Below are 25017 nucleotides of genomic sequence, written 5' to 3' on the forward strand. Positions count from 1 at the left end.
TTGGGGAAAGTAATGCGCAATAGATTATGTGAATGGATGCTAGATGTTCATATCCTGCGTGATACACAATTAGGTTTTCATCTGGTTTCTGTAGTGCAAAGGGTTCATTTATCTTTGACTTTATTTAAATACAAGCTAGGTCTTTAAGTTGCAGTGCATGTTGCTTTTATGGATTGGACTGCTGTTTCTGGTCATGTCAATAAAGAACAACTCTGGGTGACTAAAGGAAATGGCACTACCTGCTAATTGCACACTGGGAATATGACCAAGGTCAGGTATGGGGGCAAAAGAGATGTCAGTGAAGAGTTTCAAGTGGAAAAAGGTTTCTTCCAGGGGTGCCTCCTGGCATCAACTATTTTTAATCTCTAAACTCCCTAAATGCCTACATGCAGAGTATCCCCCCTTCATGTGCCCTGCATTGGTGAAAGTTTAAAGTTCTATAGATAACGCTGATCTTTTGGCCCATGCTCATGTCCCCAATCCTCCCCTCCTCCCCTTACTTTCTTCTATGCACTTACTCTATCAGAATGGTCCCTGGACCTAGTACGATAGCAACCTCGTCTGTCGCTTCCCCATCCCCTTAATGTTCCCCACCCTCCCTCCAGCACTATCTGAAATGTTGTCAGGCCGAGTACGATAGTCGCTTGTTTTGTTCCTCCCCTCCCTTTCCTCACCCCTCTCCCTTACCTTTTGTTTTTCTCCGGCTCTACCAGAAATGTCGTCAAGCCTAGTATGGTAGTCGCCTGTCTGTTTCCATTTCCTTCCCACTCTCTCCCTCCCTTCCTTCCTTATCTATGTCTTAGCTCTTGCATTATCTGAAATGTCATCAGGCCGAGTACGATAGTTAATTTCACAACCTTACCGTTCATGGCCTGTAAGAATGTCATTGGGCCTCATTACGAGTCACCCGGTGTGGAAATAACGGTGGCGGTAAACCCGCGCCACCGTTGTTTCCACACCGGGTGATCTCAAGTTCTGCAGACGAGAGGTGAGATTCCCGCCAGGTCTGACGTGGCAGGTTTAACACCACCCTCCTGCAGGCGGACGGTGAAACACTGGCACCATCGCGAGATGGTGCCGGTGTTTCCACTTCCTCATTCCCATTGAGTCCTATTGGACTCAATGGGAATGGGGTTTTACCGAATTCCGCCTCCAGGGTCACCGGGGTCGTAATGCCCTGGTAATTCCGGGAATCACGGAGGCGGAATGGTAATACAAGTCCAGCGGTAACCTGCTGGAATTTCAGGCACGGTTACCACCGGACTCGTAATGAGGCCCATTGTATTTTCCCTTGTTCCCTCACTTGACTTGAAAAGCTTTGAAACACCTTGTGTATAGGCGCTATATAAATAAACTATCATATCAAGTGACCTTGAATAAACCCATCAGTGGCATATGTAACACATATGCCAAACAAGGGTCTAATACTGAATTTTAAGAAATACAACAACCGTTCCATCGAGGAAAAAGAAGTTAAACCAAATGTATATGAAGTAGCAGCAATTAGTGTTGGGAGAGTTTTCCTAAAGTCCACCTGGAGGTAAGAGACTATAAAACTATCCCTTGGTGTACAGGCCCCCAACTCTTAGTATATGTTTGTACTACCGAAAGGATTGGTATAATGTCAGAGCGTCCAGGGTTATCTCATGAGGAGGATGCAAGCTGTAGGCAAATACAATGAACCCAGTCAATGCAATAGCCGAAAGAAACTCTTATACACTGAAAGTTATGAAATATACATTCATTTTATATACACAAGGCAGGCAAGTAAATACTATTTAAGACTAATCAATACACATAGGAAATATCAACAATACTTTTCAAAGTTGACTTTCAATAGTAGTTGCTCACGTTTTCAATTGTTAGACAATGACAGTAATGACTGTTCTATTGTTTAAATAGTAGTGCCACACACCCGCATTTATTACAGAGAACTGACAGTTTCAATCATTTACAAAGTCACACAGACAAAGTCTGTAGTAAGGAAAATAAGGTTATTCAACACTTTCAGTAGAGATTTACTTTCTAGCAACACTTTTCAATGCTCCTAATGCTTTATCAGTACAATCCCTAGCTATTCTAGAGTTTGTCCAAGTCAGTGTAGGATGGGAGCAAAAGTCTTATGCAGCAGCAGAAAGGGCAAAGTTGATCCTTTAGTTAAATAAATAAAATACTTTAGTAGGATAACACAAGTTACAAGGACCCTACAAAGGACTCCCTAGAAGAGCACAAGCTGCTAAGCCAGAGGTATGGGTGGACTCCCAAACGCCTTGTGACGCACTCCAGTCACACTGGAGTGACTATATTCAGCATGACGCAAGTTTGACCTTGAGCCCCACAGTACCTTAGGGCGAATGATAAAAATGCAACTGAATTCCTTCCTGCGCAACAGCGATGGACATGGTCTCCCGATTCCTCGGTCTGGTGACAGAAGGAAGGACTCTGAATGGGATGTGACAGCAGCAGTTGCGAGAAAGGACCCACAGCAAAGCTTTCTTCGGTGTCCCACGTCAGTCTTTGGTTTTGGCGCCTTTTTTATCAGCTCCAACAGTGAACGGTTACTGCCTGGTTGATCTTCCTCGATTCTGCACTCTGGTGAGGGGACTTGTGGGATCATGCCTCTGTATCCCTCTTTCCTTAAGAACAGTAGGTCTTCGGGAAATAAAAGAATATTAAAAGGAGAACCCAAAGGGTCCTCAGCAACACTGCACAGAGGGTGCTGTGTGCTGGAAAAGTGTAACACAGATGCCTTTAAGAGATATGGAAGAAAGCAGACTCCATAAATTCAAGTAAAACAAAGAACAAAGGCTCCCCTCAATCAGGAGAACAGGAAAAAGTTCCAGAAGTCTGGCAAAAAGTACTGAGGGTTTCACTAGGCAAGGGGATTAAGCATAACACTGATAAATCTCCCTAACAATTAGAAACATGGTTGATGTTTAAATATCAGAGTTTATACCCTTTCATGGGTAAGATCATGTGCACAATCAGGTACTGAAAATGTCTTGGGTCAAAAGGACAATTCTTTGCTTCGTGGAAATTATTAACACTCATATCCACTCAATTTTAAATATTTAAAAGGGGTTATGGTGCATTAATTTGGAGGCGCGAGGGGAATCTGGAAGTAGAACAGACTACTTTCTGGCCTTATGCAACTACATTTAATGTGCATATATGCTGGGAATATTCTTAAGTGATTTGATCTGTATTTAGACATTGTTGTTTTGGGGAACTACATGGAATGAATAATGCATTTAAAAGTAGTTTTGAACAGAATACCAAGGGTGAAACAAATAAAGCATTTGAGAGCTATAGGTCTAGAGCAACGGTTATCAAACCAAGATTGTATTCCTCCAGTTGCCAAGAATCACATCAAATGATTGCTCCATGACAAAAGAATAGTACGTGAGCATCTACCAAGGAATATAGTTGACGCACCTATGGTACGAAGAACACTAGGCGTTCGAAATGCGCAGCATCAAAGTACCACAGGTCTGTCCTCACACGGTTCAACTAGGGGCTGCTGCCATTAAATATGCAAGTGTGTAATTGGGGGTGAAATGATGCGAGTGGAATGAAAGACAATTGATCTTTTTGTAGACAGGACTGCGAGTCTCCCTTGCACTGCAAGCTATAAAAAGATATTAGGAGTAACAAATGCATGCAATTATGGAAGTCTCAAATTAGAAATGAAAGAGTTGCCTTATTTCATTTTTTAGCATTGCAAGATAGGTTAACTTGCCTTGCAGTGGTGGCATTTTTAATCTATGCTCATTTGGGGGCTACCATCGAGGGCTTCTTTTTTTGACTTAGCCACTTAGGACTCAATGCTTTACAGTGCATTTGCGTCACTGTCTGGTTTGTGGCGTCTTGTCTTCTTCCACGGTTTACCCAATTTTTGTGCGTCGTGAAAATGAGCAGGTTTACTTTTTTTAATGATAGAATTTGCTAGTTAAATTACGGCTTGGTAATGCAGGTGCGTTTTATATTGTCACAGGTAATTTCTCAAAAATTGCATGCACAAAAAAAAAAGAAAAACGTAAGGTATTGCCGAGCATTTTGTCATGCCCTTGTACACTGATATAGAGAGAAAAGCATTTCATACAGGGTTCTGTGGGGAGATGCGCCAATGTTTTGGTAGATGGCCAAAATGGTTGAAAATACACATCAAGTCAGAACTAAGCATATGGCACATGAAATTAGAAGCACGTTGATCAAGTTAATTACTTGGCAAATGATGTAAGATGCAGTCAGGTCTCAGCAGCTATATGAAATCATTTTATAGGCTGAGAGATGTATAATAAAGATTACCCCTGCTAACTGCAGAGGGAGTATTAATTCTATTAAAGACTAGGAGGCGAGCATTATGCTTCAACTTCTTTAATTTACCATTCTTCAGCAGTTTCAACAAAACTCAAAAACAAACACTGAAAAAACGTCTGAGCAGACTTCATCTCCTGAACTACAATCCCCATAGTCTCTGTAGTCCACTTCATGCTCAGCTATGACCACTTCCTGTCCCTGAGCTGCTCCTCTCTTTTACTTGCTCTGAAAAAGTCACTCTGATAACTCCATACAAAGTCCTGCAACTGGCAGAAACATGAAACACTCCAAACCGAATGTTGAACTTCGACTCCTCGACTACCACTGCTAGTCTTCTACATCAGTTGTACTTCTGCTCCTCTCCTAGGAATAATACAAAGCAGAGAAATCAGGGTGGTGTCCATGTATTAACAATTACATTACATTCTTATCACATGTAATAATCCAACATCAAAAACAACATATCTTGGGTGGGAATTTAATGCTCGCCTCCTAGTCTTTAATAGAAATAATACTCCCTGCGCAGTTAGCAGGCATAATCTTTATTATATGACCAGATTGGAGGCGAGCATTATGCTTGTTCAAAGCTCCCCCACACTGACCGCTAATCCCTCGTTTGGTTTGAAATAAAACATTAAAAGTTCGATCATTCGACTAGTCTGCTGTTAGAGATATTATGCTAAGTGACACACCAGTCTTAAATGCTTTAGATGCCATAGCTCCACGTACCGAATGAGCTCCATACTGTCCAACATCTATCCCTGCTGCAAGCATGACTTCTTTAACCCATCTGGCTATAGTAGCCGTACATACACCCTTGTAAGGCTTCCTGCGCGCAATAAGCAATTGTCTAACATTCGCAGCTCTGTGCTCCGCTGTCCTGCTCTCATATTCTCTGATGCAGCTTGCCACGCACCATTTAGGTTTATTCGGAAAATATAGATAGTGGACCGAAGATTTCCCTATATTAGTTCTCTTCACTATTGTAAATGTTACACCCTCTGGTCCAAATTACTTCCTGTCTACTTCTAGGGCTCTCACGTCTGACACCCGTTTACAAGCAACCAAGCACAAAAGCATTGCTAACTTGCCCGACAATTGTTTTAGGGATAAATATTTGTTCCCAGGCCAGCTCTCCAGAAACTTAACTATTAGTATATCCCATACTACTTTATATCGAGGTTCTGGAGGTGCCTTAAATTTGGCTCCTCGGATGAGCCTGATCACTGCCGGGTGCTCTCACACTGGCACTCGCTCTATTGGCAGGTGCCCTGCTGAAATTGCGGACCTATACAACCCTATGGTGCAGAACGCTTTACCACCTTGTAGCAGGTGTGCTAGGAAGTTCAAGATCACTGCTACAGGCAAAGAAATGAGATGAACACCTCTCCCTCTGCACCAGCTAGTCCACTTAGCCCAAGCCGCGTCGTAGCTCCTTCTCGTGGATGGAGCCCAGGACTCTGCGATGAGCTGAGCAGCCTGAGACGAAATGCCCGGCAGCGCCCAGCGTCTCCTGATATCCTGCACGCGATGAGCGGGAGAGTCCCTCTCACTCTCAGAGGATGATATGACCCAACTGGGTCCGTGAGCAAATCCTCTCCTCCTGGGAGTATTCTCGGGTAATCCACCAACAGCTCCAAAAGGGTCGGCAACCACACTTGGGCCTTCCAGAATGGGGCTACTACTAGCATCTCCGCCTTCTCCCTCCGACACTTCGCTAGAACTCTGCTCAGCATCATGAACGGGGGGAAAAGCGTAGTGTGGGCCTCCGTTCCATTCAACCAGGAAGCAAAGAGGTCTATATGTAGCGGGTCCCATCTCTCGTCCAACCTTTGAAAAATTGCTGGATCCAGCCTCCAATCGCTGGAGTACGAGAGGTAGCGAGAGTTTCAATCTGCTAATATGTTCAGCGCTCCGGGGAGGTACTCCGCTGTGATCAATGTCTCCGATTGCAGGCAAAAATGCCAAAAGTCCTTCGCTAACTCAGCTAGCATCCTGGATTTGGTACCACCAAGATGATTTATATACCGTACTGCCGATAGATTGTCCACCTTCAGTAGGACGCACAATCTCATCCTCCCTTTCGTGAAGGCTCTGATCGCAAAAGACCCTGCTAGTAGCTCTAGACAATTTTTGTGTAATTGGAGTTCCTCTTCGCTCCACTTCCTCCCTGTCTGTAGGTCTCCGCACCTTGGGTCCCAGCCTGGCCGGCTGGCGGATTCTATAATCAAATCCGGTTTGTCTCCGAAAATGGCACGCCCATTCCAGGCGTCCATATTCTTTAACCACCATTCCAACTCTGTCTTGGATTCCTTATCCAGCGGCACTGATTGATGAGATCTCAAGCCCTGCTGCAGATGCCTTATCTTCAATCTCTGCAGTGCTCGATAATGTAACGGACCGGGAAATACAGCTTGCATGGAGGCTGCAAGCTGCCCCACTAACCTCGCTAGTGTTCGGAGAGACAGTACCTGACTTTGCAGGCATCCTGTCAATTCTCTCTTGATGTCGCGGATCTTTCGAGCTGGGAGCTCGAGCGTCGCCTTCTTGGTATCCAGAACGAAACCCAGAAAGTCCAGTCTTTGTGCTTGTTCGGTGTCCGACTTCTCTATATTCACTAGAAATCCTAGGGACGCTAGGAGGTCCTGGACCCAACTTGTCTGGTATCTGAGCATCTCCCGGTCTTCGGCTAGTAAGAGGAGATCGTCTAAAAAGATGATCAATCGTATGCCTTTCTCTCTTATTGCTGCCGCTATCGGCTTCATCAGCTGGATGAAGGCCCATGGCGCCGAAGCAATCCCCAAGGACATAGTCTTGAATCTCCAGAGCTGCCTTTTCCAGCGAAAAGCTAGGAAGGTCCTGAACTCTGCAGCTATTGGCACCGTTAGGTAGGCATCCTTCAGATCCAGCCTCGTCAACCAATCTCTCTCTCTGAGCGAGTCTCAGAGTTGATGGATGCCCTCCATCTTGAAATGCCGGTAGTCTACCCAACCGTTTAGTTCTTTTAAATGTATTACTGGACGCACTTTCTCCTTCCTGTGCACCAGGAACATATTGCTTATAAAACTGGGGTCTCCCTGACACCTCTCTATGGCGTTCTTCTTCGCTAATAGATATAGCTCTTGATCTAGGAGGCTCTGCTCTGCGTGCTGTAGACGCTGCTGGTGAGGCCTGCGTTCTTGGACTGGTGGTTGTATAAACACTAGGTGCATACCTACAACTGTTTGTAGCACCCAGGCATCGCTGGAAAGCGCACACCAGTTTCTCAAAAACAAGCCAGTTCTCCCCCCAATGGGGGTATAATGCGCTGCTCTCACCTTGTGTAAAGCCTTGGCCACGGCTGGCACCTCTTCCTCTGTGCCCTCTTGGGAAGAAGGAGTCTTGCTGTCTATTCTCCCAGTATTGGGCCCTGGGAGTCTGGGGTCTTCTTCCGCTCTGGTTGCGACCAGTCGAGCGACCCCTGTGGCGACTGGTCCCTCCAAAAACTCTGTTAGGGAAAATCTTTCTGATTGAGGCCTGGGCCTTCTCCGATGACGCGTAGGTGCCGACGAACTGGCCCATTTCCTTGCCGAAGATCTCTCCGAAGAGGAGTCCTTGCGCTGCCTCTCCGGCCTTGTACGAGGCGAGGTCGCTGAGTTTAGAGTCAATCTTTAAAAGCAGGCCTCTCCGGCGTTCTGAGGCGATGGCGCAGTTAGCATTCCCAAAAGGGATTCCGCTCTCTGCGGCCAGCCTGCCAGAGCGTCGGGGTCCACCTCTTCTCCCGTATCCCTGCCCCTTTCTGCTAGGTCCATGATTTTCCCGAGTGGACCGGCCAGGTCCGGCACCTTTTCCTGGCAACTCCTCCAAGATCTATCAATCCCTTTCCGAGGGTCTTTGCTTGTTTTTGACATAAAAGTCAACATCTTGGGGTTCAGCTCGGGCGTCTCGGCCACTTTTCCTGGAAGGTCCGGCCTAGGGCATTCTGCCCGAAAACGCTGTCCAGAGCTTTTCTTAACCTTTTGGTCATATACTGCACCCCTCTTGGCGAGGGTGGCCAGTCCGAGGACCTCGGGTTCCGGATGCTGTCTGGTTCAAACATGCCCTCCCCACCTCCTCGAGGTGCTTCTTTGCGGATGCTCTTCCCTCCACTGGGTTTGATTTCCTCTTCCTCCCTTTCTTCCTCCTCGTCTAGGGAGGGGGCGGGGATCGTCTTCCTCCAGCTCCTCTCCCGAGTCTGGGTTTTCTTCTCCATCTTCTGCTTCCCCTGGAGTGGGGGTCGTGAGGTCTGGCACTGTCTGACGCTGCAAATAAGCTTCACGAAGCTTTGCGAAGACGTCAACGACCTCCGGGGCATTCTCTTTTGCCCCATCCGAAGGGCCCTGGGGGTCGCGAGAGGCTTTCCTCTTTCGGGCCTTAGTACTCCCCTTGACCCTGATTCTGAGGGTTCTGTGGGCGTGCGATCACTTCGCCCGGCGCCGTCTATAGGCTGCTGTAGTATCGCCTCAAGGGACTCCAGTCTATCTTGAAGGGGCTTAACCCCTTGAGCCACTGCATCTATAAGTGAGCTCCCCAGCACTTCCTTGAAGCTGGCAGCAAGGTTTGATGGCTGCTCCTCTTCACTCCACTCAAAATCCGACATCTTGGGGAGGTGCTGTGTGCCTGCTGTACCTGTTAAGGCGTCTCTGCACGCCCTCTCACAATAGGTGCTTCTGCTTCTTAGATGTAGTTATATCTTATTATTATATTGTATTTATTTTATTTTTTTATGTGGCTGCACCGTGTCCTAGTAGATGTTAGATGAGCCTGGTATGGGCGTCTGTCTCACTGTTCCCTGTGTTGTGAGGGACAACAGGCTTATTAGCCTCACCGGGCCGATGCTGTTTGTGAGCTGTAAACATTCACCCCTCGCACTCTGGTGCGCATAGTAATCACAAGCTTCTCAGCTCGGTGGATTCGAGCAGTCATGCTCGGTCTAGCTACCGCGTAGCTATATTAGTAAATATTCACCGCCGGGCCCGGGCCCAACACTGCTCTGCTCCGCGTCGCTTAATCCAATGCGACACGGAAGCAAGCTCTCCTGGCTCCGACCCTGCAAAGGCGGGGGCTGTCGGGTCCTGGCGTGCTGGAGCGCTGCAGCTCCGCCTCCCCGAGGGAGGGGGCCGCAATATAAGCGCTCTGCGTCCTCTGGCCACCGCCGCGGAGGGGCCGGGGATCCTCTGCTACGACTCGGCTCCTTGGAGCCGCCGCGAACTCCAGCAGCCACCCCCAGAGTGCCGGTAATATGGCACGGGGCGGACGTGCTGCGGAGTGAGCCCGCGCGTCGGGCTATTCCCGCAAAGGCTAATTAAACACTGCTCGCTATAATTACTACGCACTGCTGCGTTATACCCTCGTCACCTATGATGTATGATTTACGATCTCAGCAACAATACCTGAGCTACTGCGCGCTACCTACTGGTCTAGCATATGCATATCACTGAAATCTACCTCTACCAAATGCTGAAACTAACACAATTCCACATTCAATAGGGAGGTAATCAGAATAGTACTTATCTGCTTGAAGAGCAGTAAAAGAAGAGGAGGAGCTCAGGGACAGGAAGTGGTCACAGCTGAGCATGAAGTGATGGACTACAGAGACTATGGGGATTGTAGTTCAGGAGATGAAGTCTGTTCAGACGTTTATTCAGTGTTTGTTATGGTGTAGAGTTTTGTTGAAACTGCTGAAGAGTGGTAAATTAAAAAAGTTGAAGCATAATGCTCGCCTCCAGTCTTGTCATAGAATTAGTGGGCAAAGATGTTCTTTACACAAGTCAAAGACTACATTTCGTAGAACTTCTGTGTGGTCATTTGTTACCGCCTCATAAAAGATAACTGCAACCTGCAGTTCTACCAATATTTTGGACTACAACTCCCCTCCCCATTGATAATGTTGGAGGGGCTCAACTAATCTGCTCTGCATTTACTTTGGCAACCAGGATGTTTTTCACTGTGAAATATTTTGATAAGTAAGCAAGGATATAGATCTTCCATCATTCCCAGTAAACTGAAGGAGATTTCAAAACCCAAGTAAGATTTAGCTATTCAAAGCCCGGAGTGCACTTTCATGGTCCCACAGCTAGGAAATCCGCTAGACTACTGGTGTACATGATCCCCAAGTTTACTGTGGAAAACCAGTGCTATAAATAAGGAATTGTATACTTTAGGCAGGTCAGGCTAGTTAAAAGTCGCTCATTACATATATTGGTTATGTAGTTGCTTTATCTAACCACATCACTGTGCACAGGTTGTATTCCCTCCACACTCTTCCTAACCATTGTCCCATTGGACTCCGGTTACACAAGATTTGAGCATGCATTGCAAGTGTGTGTGTATCTATGTCATGTCATCAGGCTTTATGCTGTCCTTGTGGAAATTAAATGTCAGACACATTTGGAGAAGTTTAGATTGAGAAAATCAAGTCTGACAATCATTGGCTCCCCTCTTCCCTCTTCATCCATCATTCCTGACTGCCTGTCTGCTATTCATTCTTGGTGTGCCTCCAATGATCTCTGTCTTAATGCCAGTAAGACCGATCCTTCTCATCAGGACACCTGTTCCCCGTTTCCCTCCTGCACTCTGCCCACCCTCTATGAGCTCACCTCCCTCTCCTTCCACTGAGGCTAGAAACATTGAGGTCATCTTCAACTCCTCTCTCCTTTACTCCTCACATCGTGGACCTTGCCAAGAAGGCCCACTTTCAACTTCACCTCCTTAGTGACATTCTCCCTTTCCTCATCTTCCCCCAGAAGTTCAATGTCTCTAGAGCTCTGGTCTCCGGGATAGATTATTGCAACAGCTTCTTCCTCAACCTGCCTCTTTCTTCACTCTGTCCTCTTCAACTAATTCAGAATAGGGCTGAGAGACTTACCCTTGTGGCCTCAAGCCCTGGGACAATGTCTCCCCAGCTCTAAAACCTCTGCACTGGCTCCCGGTTGCTGCAAGGATCAAAAGGCTGTCTGGGGCCTGGGACCATACTACCTGCAATTCTCTCATACTAAATACCCTCCTTCCAGATCCCTTCCATCTTCTGGCTCCAACTCTTTGCTGATCAAGCGCTTTTCAAAGCGGAGAGCTGTGGTCAGATCTCTCTTCATCTGGCTCCCTCCTTTCGAACAGGCTCCCTCTGTGTCTTGAACCGGACCGCCTCAAGTTACTTAAACAACTCAAGACCTTTCTCTTCTCCTCCTCCTTCCCTCTCCCCCTCCCATGTTAACCATCCCATCTGGCGCTGGGATTGGTGGCCTGGTCCCCCCAAAGAGTGCAATTGGGCCCTTGTCTTCTGCCCAATTGTCCCCAGCTCTGCCCTCTGTGCCCACACGCCAGGTGGTTTTTGCCTCCGCCCTGCACTTAGCTGTTGGGCGGTAGACCTCCTTCACCTGGGATGTATCTGCCCATGTACTTACCCGTTGCGTCCCCAACGGGCACCTCTGGCACTTCCTCCCCTAGGGTACCCCAATTGCACTTACTCCCAGCCCCCCTTTTTCTTTTCACTGCACTTGCATGCTGCGAATGTCACATGGCCTTGTAGGACTGCTGTTCCGTTCCATTTATTCATTGTCATTTTCATTGTTTAATCGCTCCCTTGTTCCCTGCCCTTGTGGCGCTTTGAAACACTGTCTTGCTGTATAAGCGCCTTATAAATATCCAATAAATAAAAGAAAGAAAGAAATTGGCCCTATTGTCTGCCACAAATAAACTGGTGCAATTATATCCGCAGCCCTAACACTTTGAGGCTGACAACATCAATGTCGCTACTTGCGTGGCAGCTCTCTGGAATTGTTCTAATATATTGTCACAGTTTAAAGCAGAAAATCAATAGGTTAAACTGCTGGCTTTGACCGAGGCCATTCCTCCTTCCATTGTTGAGGAAAAACTGGAGGTTAGCACTGAAACTTGTACTTGCATATGGATTAAACTAAACACCCTTTAATAGGGGAACACTAATGAGAATAGCCAGTGGTAGCTATGGGTGCTTTTGTAAAAAAAATCTGGATAGGTCCAACCTGATGAACGTACTGGCTTGCCGCCAGTTCTCAGAGTATTGAAAATCAGCAGCAGTTCCACCATAACCTGCCTCTACATAGACAAATCTTGGTGCTTTAATCCCAATAGGGTGGTGGCGTGCACAGTCTAATTCGTTTTTTTTATCTTTTCAATACACCACAGTAAGATCCAAACAAGGGCTCCCAAAGTAGCTACCCCACTAGCCAAAACGTCATAGACCAAATATTGGGAGGTGTTGATGGCCTCTAAGCGATCCTTCAGTCTCCTCTACAAAAACAGGCTCATTTCACATTGGATCACAAGCATTTTAAAATGAATCACAGACTAATGTTAAACTTTTCAATTTAAGTGAATTTGTGTATTTTGCTGTGTACATGGAATATGACTATATTGAGCCAATATGTAGAGATGTTAAATACAGCAGAATAGACCAGCACCTTTACCTTGCAGGGCTGTCTGAGATTAGGCTATCCCACAGCACTGCAACATCACAGGGTACAAATACTGTAAAGTGCCAAAAGGCAACATGCTACCTACCACCACATAAATTAAACCATTACTTCCATGTGTTTCTAAACTGGTATCAACATTTTATTTCTTAACCTGTTTTAAACTGAAGCTTCCTCAATATGTTCATAGATTTTTCTAAAGTAGTGGAGAACAGATTTATTGTAATCAAAATGATTGAACACGTTTTGGTACAGTACAACAAAATCAATAAATCAATAATTTACCTTGAAAAATCACAACAGTCATATTTTGGCTTTTTAAAAATGCACAATTCTGTAAAAATATATACAAAAAAAACAAATGTTACAGCCTTATTATGTCATTAAATCATAAAGGCACAAAGTAAACCTGTAATTTATAAACCTGTTCAAACATATTTCACCAGAACACTAGCAGAAACTCCCCCTAATAGAGAACTGGGAGGGATGAAAGAATAACCATAAAATCACAGCACAAAGTCACAAGGAAATAAAAATATAGATATATAGCTGATGGACAAACAAAATATTTAATCTGCCAAGATCATTCACACAATCTTACTGTTAAAGGCATATTTTATCCAGAGACACATTTCAGTGGTGAAAAGGGAACTAATGAATACATTAGTACTGAAGATTTAATTTTTTAACTAGCGTAGCCCATCATTTGCTTAAAGTGTTCATTTTATGGATGAAAACTCTTTGATTAGCCCATCGCTGTCACTCCTCGAGGTTTTGTATTTCAAATAAAAATCCATTTACGAATTTCAAATAATACAAGTGCAGTAATGGTTTACTGTATGTGGGTTGCCAATGTTAGTGAATTTAAGGGGCCTCAGTGTGTAGTTGGTATACTCCCAAAGAGTGTCAGTACATTTTGGGGGGCTGGGAGGCAGTGGAAAATGGTATTCAGTTATGATAATAAACTAAAGCAAGGAGTCCAAGTGTGGCACTGAAACCATAGAAAACAAATGCCAGCAGGCCCAATTAAGCATATCTTCATGAGGGTCGATAAAAGAAGCATTGCTTTGGTTAGAAGTACCTGTTATTGTTACTGGGGATGAGTTGATTGTATTCTCCCAAAAGCAAAATTGACAGATTTTGGTTTTAAATTACTTTGCTGGTAAAAACTGCAAAGGACTCACTTTTGACAGAGTATTTTTACTCACAGAAAACATACATTTGTTTCAAGAAGCTAACTAGAAAAAAGAGCAGCCCTTAAAAAATGTATTGAACAGAACAGTTTTTACAATAGCAAACTGATTTGATATGATTATAGCTATTTCCAGATTTAAATAGTCCAGAAAGCCCCAACTTGGTTTTTGACAATATAGTACGTTGTTTAGATTTTGAAATGGTTTGCTATTCACAAACACTAGAAAAGGGTACAAACAATGGCCACACATGGATGGTTCCAGTGGTAGAATGCACTTTATGAGTGTGGCAATCATTTGGTTGCATGAGTCCAATTCAGTTTAACAAGCGTTTGTAAATTAATTGCAGATGGTTTGTAAAACATGAAAAAAATATTTACTGCAAATGCACACTTGAGCAAGCAATGCTTCCTTATGACAACTGCCAATAGCGGCTCAGAATGTCGTGATAAGTGTCACATATTTACTGAAAATGTCTCATTTGACAGGGTTTCATTATAGTTTTGGGGCATCACATGCTAGTGCACAGCCACAGAAAAGGCACATGTTTACTTTCCACATTGATATCTTTGAACAAGCAATCCAAAAACAGAAGGAAAAAAAGTTGGTCATCTTTGGCACTTTCATGTGGAGCATTACTAGGTCCACAGAACATTCTACACGTAATGCATCAAACGTGTCTGAGAACATTTAAATGAGGGTAAACCTGAAGAGGAATGCACCTTTTTATGTGCGGTGCTCGATAAATTGAAACTGTTATAGGACTGACTCTTCCCGGATTAGGATTTGGGGCATGGCACACTGCACGGAAGCACTTTGTTTTCCGCCTTGGCCGTATGGTAATGCATTCGGTTTGGACCAGATATTTATAGTCCCCTCAGATCTGACTGGGTCCAGATAGGGATATGCACTTTTTTTCTATGAATCCATTTTAACTTGTATAGGTCCTTTGCCATATTTCCTGTATTGTTTTGAGATTCACAAAGCTTATTGTGTTTTATGGAATGTTAATCATTTGTTAATTTTCATCTCGATATATTTTAAATTTACTGAATTTTTTGTAAGTTTCAAAAAGTTTTTAATTTGTGAAAGGTTTTAATTGTGAACCAAAACACAATATATATGAATAAATAAAAAGTGTGTAACTGCATTATCCAAAGTCACCAAAATATACCAATGGTAATTATCCTTTTTCATTGCACTCAACTGTATAACCTGCAATGTGCCTTCAAACTAATGGTGGCTCCAAGCCATGAAAAAAATATTAACTCTGTTACAGGTTTTCCGTTTAAGCCTACCAACCAATATGCTGTACTTTGGAAGCAAATGAATAGTATTTAATTTCCACGTGTATTAGTACAACTGCATTTGTATAGCAATGAAAAAAACAACAAAGTAACAAAAAGGTTAATTTAGCATTTAACTTTGACAGCTTACGTTCTGACAAACGACAGGCTGTAGTAATGAATAGACACCAAAAACTACCTGAACACTAAACCTAATAATTACAGACTGGGGACCTTCGGGGCTACATTTCTCCAGTCAATGTCCTAACAACATCACGCTCTAAAACACAAAGGCTACACACAGACACATACCATTATGACATTACTAATCCTAATTTGGAAAAGATGAGACGTTGATGTTAAACACAAGGATCAGCTCAATGCAATAAAAAGGCCTTTTCACAGCCCCATAGCAACACAATAAATTATTCGCGCTTCTGAAAATATTTAAATATTGAGTGCAAATCCTTGTCCTGTGTGCTCATAATTAGGCTCCAAAAGAGCAAAGTCTTTTTTTATTTTACTGCATAATCCGGCTTCAAATTATTGCCTCATGCCTCACTCCTTTTTTGGGAAATTTAGCAAGCAAAAGTGTTGCCACCAGAAGGCCATGATCTGCATAATTAATCCCCTTGAACAAAAAGCAATTCATGCTAGTTTCTCTTGTTAATTATTTTCCCTCTCTCAGCTCCATGCTCTTGTGCATGCTGATATTTACTACTACTTTGTGCAATACATGCTGCTACTTTAGGTATTCGATTTTGTCATATTTGTTGATGAGTGCAAGGAAAGGTAAGGGGGCCCATAGGGTACTCCTCCGCCCACAATTATGTGCAGAAATAATTTATGTGGGAGTGATCCACAGGCACTTAAGATAGGTTTGTGGGGGGAAGGGGGCTTTAGTGGGGGGAGCGCCCTACCCAAGTCTAGTGTCTTCACCTTGGTTGCATATATACATCACATTAAAAGTCATGTTATCTTACTGCTATACATTTTGTGAGTGGGATAAAAAACATTTCTTACCCTCCTAGAGTGAAGGCTTCACATACATTCGATGGTGCACCTCCTATATAAAAGGACAGAGAAACCAGTGTTGCAAGATGTGTCCGGAGCCACAGTCTCTGTTCAAATACAAATTACCAGTTCCCGCTGTGTATTCTCCCCGTGTCTAATCCAGAGACAGCAAGCCTATTTAAACTAAGAAAAACCAAAAGCAATTGGACAGGATACCCTTTTGTGTTTTATCATAGTGGATCAGTTGTGTCAAATTTAAAAACCATTCACACAATGGTTCTAAGTATGGTGTGAGGCATATTAGAGCATGTCTAGAGCAAGACCAACCATACAGTTCACTTGTATTTGTGCCACACGTGGTAGGAAAGTGTAGAACAAGGAGCGTGGTCCAGTGACTGACCGGTGCGGTGCTGAATCCACAGGGCTCCTGGGAAGTCAATACATATATGTGTCGGATTAAGACGGATTAAGACTGATTTATGGTCTAGGAACGATATAGGTAGTGGTTAAGACACCCTTAGCGCCCCCCCCCCCCCCTTTACTCACGAAGGAGTGTTAAGGCAGTCTGATCGAAGCTTGAGAGAAATCACTAAGCAAATCAAAAGTTCCAAAGCCAAAACTGGTGGCGGACCTACCCCCAAGATAGCGCCAATGGCAGAGATGCTGCGGCTGTGAAGAAATCCGCTCAGGCAAGTACATAGGGCTGCATCAGGACCACAGAGCCTCTAAACAGGACCTCGGATAGTACAATGGGTTTTGGAGAATATGGAGAGCGGCATATGGATGGGGCTGCTGTAGCAGCACTCATTGTCATTGTTCATCTTCTGATTATCAGACTGAAATGCCAGTGAGACCGGGGAACCCTTTCACAAGCCCACGGTTTTAGAGAGTATTGGAGCGCACACAGCTATGCTGTGTTTGGATAACAAGTGTGGTGCTCTCTGAAGTTGATGCTTTGAGGAGAGGAAAAGTCTTGGCTCCCTGTGTAATTGGCTTCTGTAGATACCAAGGGATAAAGGAGAAGTAGATATGCGGCCAACTTTCCACATTAGAGGAAAGGGGCATATCCGTGCAACTCAACCAGTAGCATGGCGAGTGGGTGGGTGAAAAGTGGTAAAACATAACCCACATGGAGGCTAGAGGTGTTGAAATAACACGTGAACAAGCAGAAATCTGCTAAGTACCCTCTTTCCCCAATTTTCCAATACCAGAGGCTGTGGAGGGATGGAAGACCACTATGGATGGCACAAAATTGTAGCAAGCAAATAATACCCACTTGGGCCTTTCAAAAGGAATTAACCTTGGATGTTTTATGTAAGGTATACTTCTTTCAGGTAAGAGAAAAAATATTATCCTATGCTCACAATCAGGAACCAACAGATTTTAGAGTGGCCAAATAATGTATTTTTCAGAATCTGGCTCCTCGAATATCCAGAAGTAGCATCAAATGAAACTGATAACGGTGTGGGTCCACCAAAGGCAGATGCAATATCGTTGGGGGCTCTTGTTCAAGATTATCTTTTTACTGGATAAGGCGAGGCATACATTTTCCACATTTGTAGCTGAAGCAAAATTCCTGAATATTCCAGTGAAAGGTAAAAACCCATGAGAAGGGTCCTCCTACCTTTCCTCGCAATCGGACTTGGCACAAGGAAGAGGAGCTGCAGGAGAAGGCGACAGTCTATAAATAGGATAGAAAAAAAACTGACAGATCTGCTCCAATTTTGAGGCATAAAATGAGTGTTGAATAACTTTCCGATTATATAATCTAATGTGCTTATTCCTTTAACAGATTAGGGGTCCAATGCATCTCACCCAAATTGAAGGCTTACTAGAAGCACATGCACTTTTATTCCAGATAGGTTGGAACATTCAAGTTGGTTTAAAAGCATCGCTAGTGGAAATCTAGATTCCAGCTACTGGGATGGACACAATATACATGGTCCAAGTGCCATGTCAATTTTGATGAAAGAAAAGGAATTGAGAAAGCAGCAATTGCAAGAAGGGGGTCAAAACAATATTGAATCGTATTACCTTGTCAATCCAAAATCTAGATGTTTCAACTATTCATTTTTGTTATAGCTAGGATACTTTATTGTTTTGCTATTTTGGGTTTAGTGCCTTTAGAGGCTGTCGGTTGGGCCCCATTTGCCCTTGGTCACTGAAATAATTGTGTCTAGGACTGTTCAAGGGTGAAATTACCCAGCCAAGAGAAAAATATATTGACAAGAGTATTGTGCCTGCAGACAGACAGCTTTATACAGGAATGGAATCTCTTGCCCAGAGATTTTCATAGACTAAATTACAAAATGTTTCCCATTGAATTTTTTTCATCCTTAGGAGGTCAAGGAACGAGAGGATGCAATTTTGATAAAGAATATTGGGTTTATGGTTCTTGCCAAGCGTTTAGATCCACAAAGGCAAATGCCTTGGGCTACAACTAAATATACATAGCAAATAGTCTTTTTTGTATATGGACCGAATACAACAAATATTTTATAAACATTTCTTTCAGATAATATCTCAGTTTCACAAAGGAGACGTCCTAATCGGAGGAGGCCTTACTGTAGTCCTGGACCCTAACATGGCTCACTCTCAACTTAATATAGCAGTTTCTCCACCGTGTTCTTTATTGCTGATGAGGTGATCAGGGATCAGCACTTAATTTTCGCTCGTGTCAGCAGAACCACGCTACTAGAAATGTCACCTATTACTTATAATACATAAGAGCTATTATAGGTTGGACCATTCGTTGATTTCAAAAGTCTCCAGTACAATATATCCAAGTGGCGGATATTGCATGCAAAACTATCAGACCACTCCACGGTTTCCTTAGTGCCTACTCTTGAGGTAGTATGATAAGTAAATCCCTGGAAAAGCGAAGTGTAGTGCTTTCAGACATCAGGGTGGTTGCAGAGATGAAATCTACGCAGATAAACTACTTTTTAGAAAACTGTAAAAGAGGAACAAGTGAAACAATGGTTTGGGAGAAATGTAATCCAGTGATTTGTGGTTTGATCATTAGTTTTGCTTTAGCTAAGAATAGTTTAAAAAAATGTAAAAAAGAAACTTGAAACAGGTATTCAAAATCTAGAAACAGAACATAAGGCTATTTATTGGGTCGCCAAAATCATATTGTCTCGAGACCTGCAAGAGGTAAATTGAATGATTTGTGGTGTAGGAAGGACATCCTTTAACTCTTTGAAATCTATTTTATTTTTCAAAATCTGACATGGCTTTCAGTTTATTGGCATAAAAATAAAACATGTTTCAAACAATACTATCATAGCATTATGGGAGGTGATCTTCATAGCTCAGAATGAGATACTAGAAAGCTTGTTTAGGACCACATTGACATCACAATCAATGATTCATGAGCTTATGGATAAATATTTGTCCAGGGCGAGCGTTCCCTCATAATTGAGGATATAGATTCTTTAGATCTACCAACCAACAACCCTGGGTTTGTAGGACTTTATGGCAGTGTTTTATAAGACTTTTTCCCACATACTTTCTCCTCAGAGGATTCTCCTATTCCAGAGTTTCTTAGTAAAAGGTTGAATCGAGTGTGACCCTGATAAACTCAATAAGGACCTATTGCTATCTACATATAAAAAAAGCAGTACTTCATTACAATTCCCGCACACATTTGAATATATTAGCATTACGACTTGCAGGGATATTGCTTTCATTGGCAAATGCATACCAATCAGCTTGTAACTGGGCAAGGTAACTAAGAACATTTGGCGTATAATGAATATCAGATTATGTAGGACAGAAGAAAAGCCCTGTGACCTTTATTCAGTCATGCCAAAAAGAAATTTGATTGTCTCAATTGGACCGATCTTCACAAGGTATTGGGTATATATTTGGATTTAGCACCAATTTTCAACAATGGATTTTATCGAATTATAAATGCCCTACAAAACTGAACTAGAAAATGAATGGAGGTTTTCATCATTTCGCCTCATTTTTAGAGGACTCAGCCTTTTTCTCCACCTTTTCATCAGAATGAAGCAATACAGGGTATGATGATGGCAGATGTATGCCATAAGCAAGTGCTTTCTTTCCCGCTCTTAGGATTTTCACTATGTGCAATTCAGAGAATCTTTCCTCGAGTTACTCGGGAACTTGCACTGTTTTGTTAAGTTTTGGGGTTCATAATGAATCCATCAAAATTAAAACTACTAAACATTTCAGGGCTCAGACACTTTAATCAACCCATTAGTTTGAATGGGAAAAAGAAAAACTAATACAGTATTTAGGAATATATTTGACAAAAAAGTATAATTTTCGTTATCACCACAACATGGCTGGGGTTATTGCCTCTGCATTCTAGCATTTGAAGGCAGGGAAGTTTGGACGTTTCAAGCGTAGGTAGAGTTCCTGCAATACAAATGAACCTACTTTGTTGGCTCCATTACATATTTTTATCTCTTCCCATTTGTATTCTGGAGACATAGTCAAAACCATTCAGCAGAAAATATTTAAATTTATTTGGAAGTTAACAAAGTTTGCAAGGTTTTGGTGAAGATACTTTTGGCTTCTTATAAAAATGGGGAATTGGAGTCTCTAATATTGCTAAATAGTTACTGACCGATAATCTCTCTGCTGCACTGTTATGGTCAAATAGAGCAGATGACAAAAAATGGCTTTTGATAGTACAGTTTGATCGCTCCAATTAAAAGGCTTACTAGGGTTATACCTCTTCCGATACCAGGCGTTGCCAAGTAATAAGCTCCAGGTCATTTGAATAGCTCACTGATATTGGTCTCACAACATTAACAGAAATATAAGGCTGCCCCTGCCCCCATCACTGCGTGCTGCAGTTTGGCATAACAGCTAGTTCAAACCAGGGGCAAGGATGGAGGTCTTAAGGTTGGCTACATAGAGGCGAGTGAGTGTGCTGAAATTAGGTCAACTGTATGTATGCTATTTATTAATTGTGTGCAGGCATTTCAATAGCAGGTATCAGGCTCACATTTTGTAAACTTCGACACACATTGACAACCTCCTGTTAAGCATTGTGGGGCTAGGGATGTGCATACATTCGAAGACTGGTTTCTGGACATTAAACCAAAGAGGAGGATTTTACTGCTCCTAGACTAGACATTACGTACCCTTGCTGCCACATTCTTATGTGATACTTTAGGGAAGGACCTAGATACTGAATTAATGGAATTATGATTTAAAACATAATGGTAGTAAAGAAGTCCATGTGTACTCAGATCAACTAAAAGGAGTACAAATTGAACTTCGCCTTAATAGAATTTATCCCACCACTCACCCATTTAGTTGGCGCCGTTTATTTTCTGGATCCACATAGAATGGACTTTTTGTATGGTTAACTCCCTTTGGGCTCAAATTGTTACACATGTATAAGACATAACCAAGGCTAAGTTTCTTATGGGGACTCTGGTTCTCCGGCTAGGAGATGTGTATACTGTGGCCGCATATACACTGGAGATTATCACTCGAAATTGATATCCCATATGCTGGTGGCAGCTAGGCTAACTGTAGCACACCAAATGAAGTCTCTGCTTACCCCTGAAAAAAGTGAATGGTGGTCCCGCAGATGGGTCACAATGGGCATGGACACGTTTTCACTCTCTTACCAATACCAAGGGCGTGGGTCCTTTTTATGTCCTATTTAGTGTCTCCAGCCTATCCTCTGGACCATCGTAAACCTCAGGCTATGAGGACATTTTTGTGATATTGAGGTGTGAGCAGGGGATGAAGTTCAGAGTTTTAATGCACATTGGGGTAAATGCAACAAAATGTAAAGAGGTTGTTGAAAGGGAAGGAAAGATTTACTTGGGTCATGAGGAGGAGAGTTATGGGAATAGTAAGGGGGGATTGTGTTCTATGAACTTGAAAAGTAAAGACGGTGCAATTATGAAATCCTTTACTAGTAATGGAGCAAGTGCTCAACTGTGACAAACTGGTTTATGGGGGGAAAAGAAGCGTTCTTGTATTATTGAAATATAATACAAAATACTGATTGGAGTAAAAAAGTGAAATGTAGACCACTACAAGAGATTGGGCGAAATGGCCCAGCAACAAACACAGAGGATTGCCCAAAAAGTAAGTAATTAATGCACCGCCAAGTCTCCAGAATAAGACCAGGCATTAGCTCATAAGTGCTTCCATCACACTTTGTGGCAGAAATAAGTGTGTTTTTAACGCTTGGTGCAGCAGTAGAATTACTCGATTGGAGAGCGGATACTAGGTGCCAGTATTATTGATCCTATATTAAGAATGACATCTGGTTGATTGACTAAGTCCAAGTAAGACGCAGTGCATCATTTACTGGCTAGTAAGTAATTTCACATCCTTAGTAGCCAACAAACAGACCACTGCTGTTTTACTTGCACTTCCAGTAACCGCAGTGTGGCTTTTCTTTCAGACCCCTGGTACTGGTTTACTTTGATGTGCATCAGCATATTCACAACTCAGTGATGTCACATGACCACAGCAACCTCTTGTTTCGAGTACCAAAGCCTGATTTTTTTAAAACCTATATTCAGGCACAAGAATACCCACTTGAAGCATCAAGGAACATTGAACTGCATTTGAAAACAGGTTACCGAACAACAGCAATAACAATTATTATGTCTGCAGATGAATTGAAGTTATTAAGGAAAGTCTGCATTTGTATTCTTACAGTATTATTCAACAGTCCTTCATGCTGAACGAATCTCCAGCTATTTGGCAAACCAACATTTGTTTTTCAGAATATATATTGCACTCAAACAATTTCTGTAGTGCAAGTACCTATTCCGTTAAGACAGAAGAAAATGTTTGCATCAGTGACTGGCTGAGCAAAACAAAAAGTACAAATGATGCAGAAACTAATGTAAAGTCATCTTAAATCCACAGATTAACCAATTATTACCCCAAACAGAAAAATACCCTCATTATTGCCCTGGGGCACACAGATATCAAGAATGACCCTTTTCCAAAGGTCCAAGATATCTTACTTAAGGCTTGTTTTGAGGGCACCTACCTTCGAGTAACACGTTTTGCAGAAAAGTGCAAATGTGCTTCTATTATAAAGAGCATTTACAAAGCTTTTTTTTCCACCATACATCTCAACCGTGCTTTGGCATTTTCGACAAACGTGAGCAAACAAAATATTACATTTTTAAAACCGCTGCATGGACAGTGCTTACCATCCTATCGATTACAGTGATATTGAACAAAAAAGAACTTGTATGGAAATGCACAGGCATACAGTAGCATAACCCTGCAGAGGGAAAAGTGCAATTTATGGACCCATCAAACGATTTCACTGCTGTATCGCATTCTGAGGAAGAAATCCTTGATATCCTTTTCACTGTATTCTTCTTCGTTGCTCAGCCAGATGACCTTGCCATTAGCAATGTCTTCCTTCAGCTTCCTCTTAGACACAGACACTGGACCTGGTTCAGCAGATGCTAATGGCCCATTCAGCAACACATAGCAGGCATGACGACTTCGCTCGAACAAAGCAGCTGTAAGAACAGATTCAAGATGGATCAAACATGCTGGATATAAAAAAGTAACAAACGTGATTTGTCAAAAATATACACGTCTGGAATACAAGTGAGAACACCACTTGGAGACACCAGTACGAAATAAGACAAGTGTGCATTAAGCCACAGTAAGCATGCATTCACTTTCCAATTAATTCTTTCAGTTACCTTTATCCATTTGTTTAATTACGAAGGGCGGTGAAAAGAAAATAACCACGTTGGGCCATTAAAAATGCAAACCCAGAAAGCAGATTGGAAGCTCCCAGAGAAGCCAACAATAACACTTCAAACACACCACACCATTAAAAATAATCCTGCTGGAGTCAAGCGCTGGGATACATACAGAAAGTGGCTTCAGACTATGCACCAGTCAGGAACCTATGATCAGAAAAATGCATTTAAACAAAACTGCTGAACCTTTAATAAACAACCTAATCACATAATCGGGGTGTGGTGAATACAAAGGTGCAGACTTAACAAGAACCCAAAACTGAGTGCAACCGACACTACCACCTGCACTTCAGGCTGGCCATTAAACGAGAAATTGCGTCATACATGTCAGGAACTGACAATTGGTGGGGAGAATGCTCACTACGAACACTCAAAGATTCTAACACCTCAATCATTTATTCCCTGACGAAGATACAAGGACGTGTTGGAATAGAGGTTCTTCCTGTACGCCTCCAAGATCTTCTCCTCCTTGCCTAGCAGCGCCACAGAGGAGGAGGCTGAGGACGACTGAGGCTTGGAGTATAGTGATGCCGCAACGATCACCGAGAAGTGTGGCTGAGGATGGGCCGAGAGCAATAGTGTATCCCCTCCATATGCCTGTACTTGGAGTCCAGGTGTCGATTGACTGGTTGGGCCGAGTGGGGTGTGAGCCAACTCTTCTTGGCCTGGGAGACTACAACGGTTTGCAGTGGAATCCCCGTTTTCGCAGAGGGGCGTCGCGTGAGGACTTCAGCAAGAACACCCTCTGCCGGCTGCTCGACTTCAGGTTGGGGTAGGCCCAAATACTCCGCCAGCCCCGCAAGACGTTTGTGGAAGGCCCTGGCCGAGGATGGCGTATCCGGATCCTACTCCTCATCCGTATCCTGTGGAGGAGGAGTAGTAGTTGGTGCCAAAGGATGGGGTACAGGGACTGCAGCCAAAGGCCAAGTAGATGACAGAGGCTGGTACGGATCCGCCTGAGGCATCGGTTGGGGAGCCGGAGGCAGCG

The 25017-nt window shown here is 43.2% G+C and overlaps 1 protein-coding gene across 2 annotated transcripts in view; it reads right to left on the reverse strand.

Annotated features, from left to right (window-relative positions):
- Nucleotides 1–1726: 1726 nt before the first annotated feature.
- Nucleotides 1727–25017, reverse strand: part of FAM234A (family with sequence similarity 234 member A) — a 1050028-nt gene continuing 1026737 nt past the window's right edge. Inside the window, exon 12 of one of the 2 annotated variants that reach the window (XM_069647858.1) lies at nucleotides 1727–4683. In XM_069647858.1, coding sequence (XP_069503959.1) covers nucleotides 4661–4683 — 23 coding nt within the window. In that variant the 3' untranslated portion in view covers nucleotides 1727–4660. Of the gene's footprint in view, nucleotides 4684–12993; nucleotides 23778–25017 lie in introns of those variants that run through there. The other variant, XM_069647857.1, reaches the window with a different exon arrangement.

Source organism: Ambystoma mexicanum, chromosome 2q (genome assembly GCF_040938575.1).
Source record: "Ambystoma mexicanum isolate Mex_15411 chromosome 2q, UKY_AmexF1_1, whole genome shotgun sequence".
NCBI lineage: Eukaryota > Metazoa > Chordata > Amphibia > Caudata > Ambystomatidae > Ambystoma > Ambystoma mexicanum.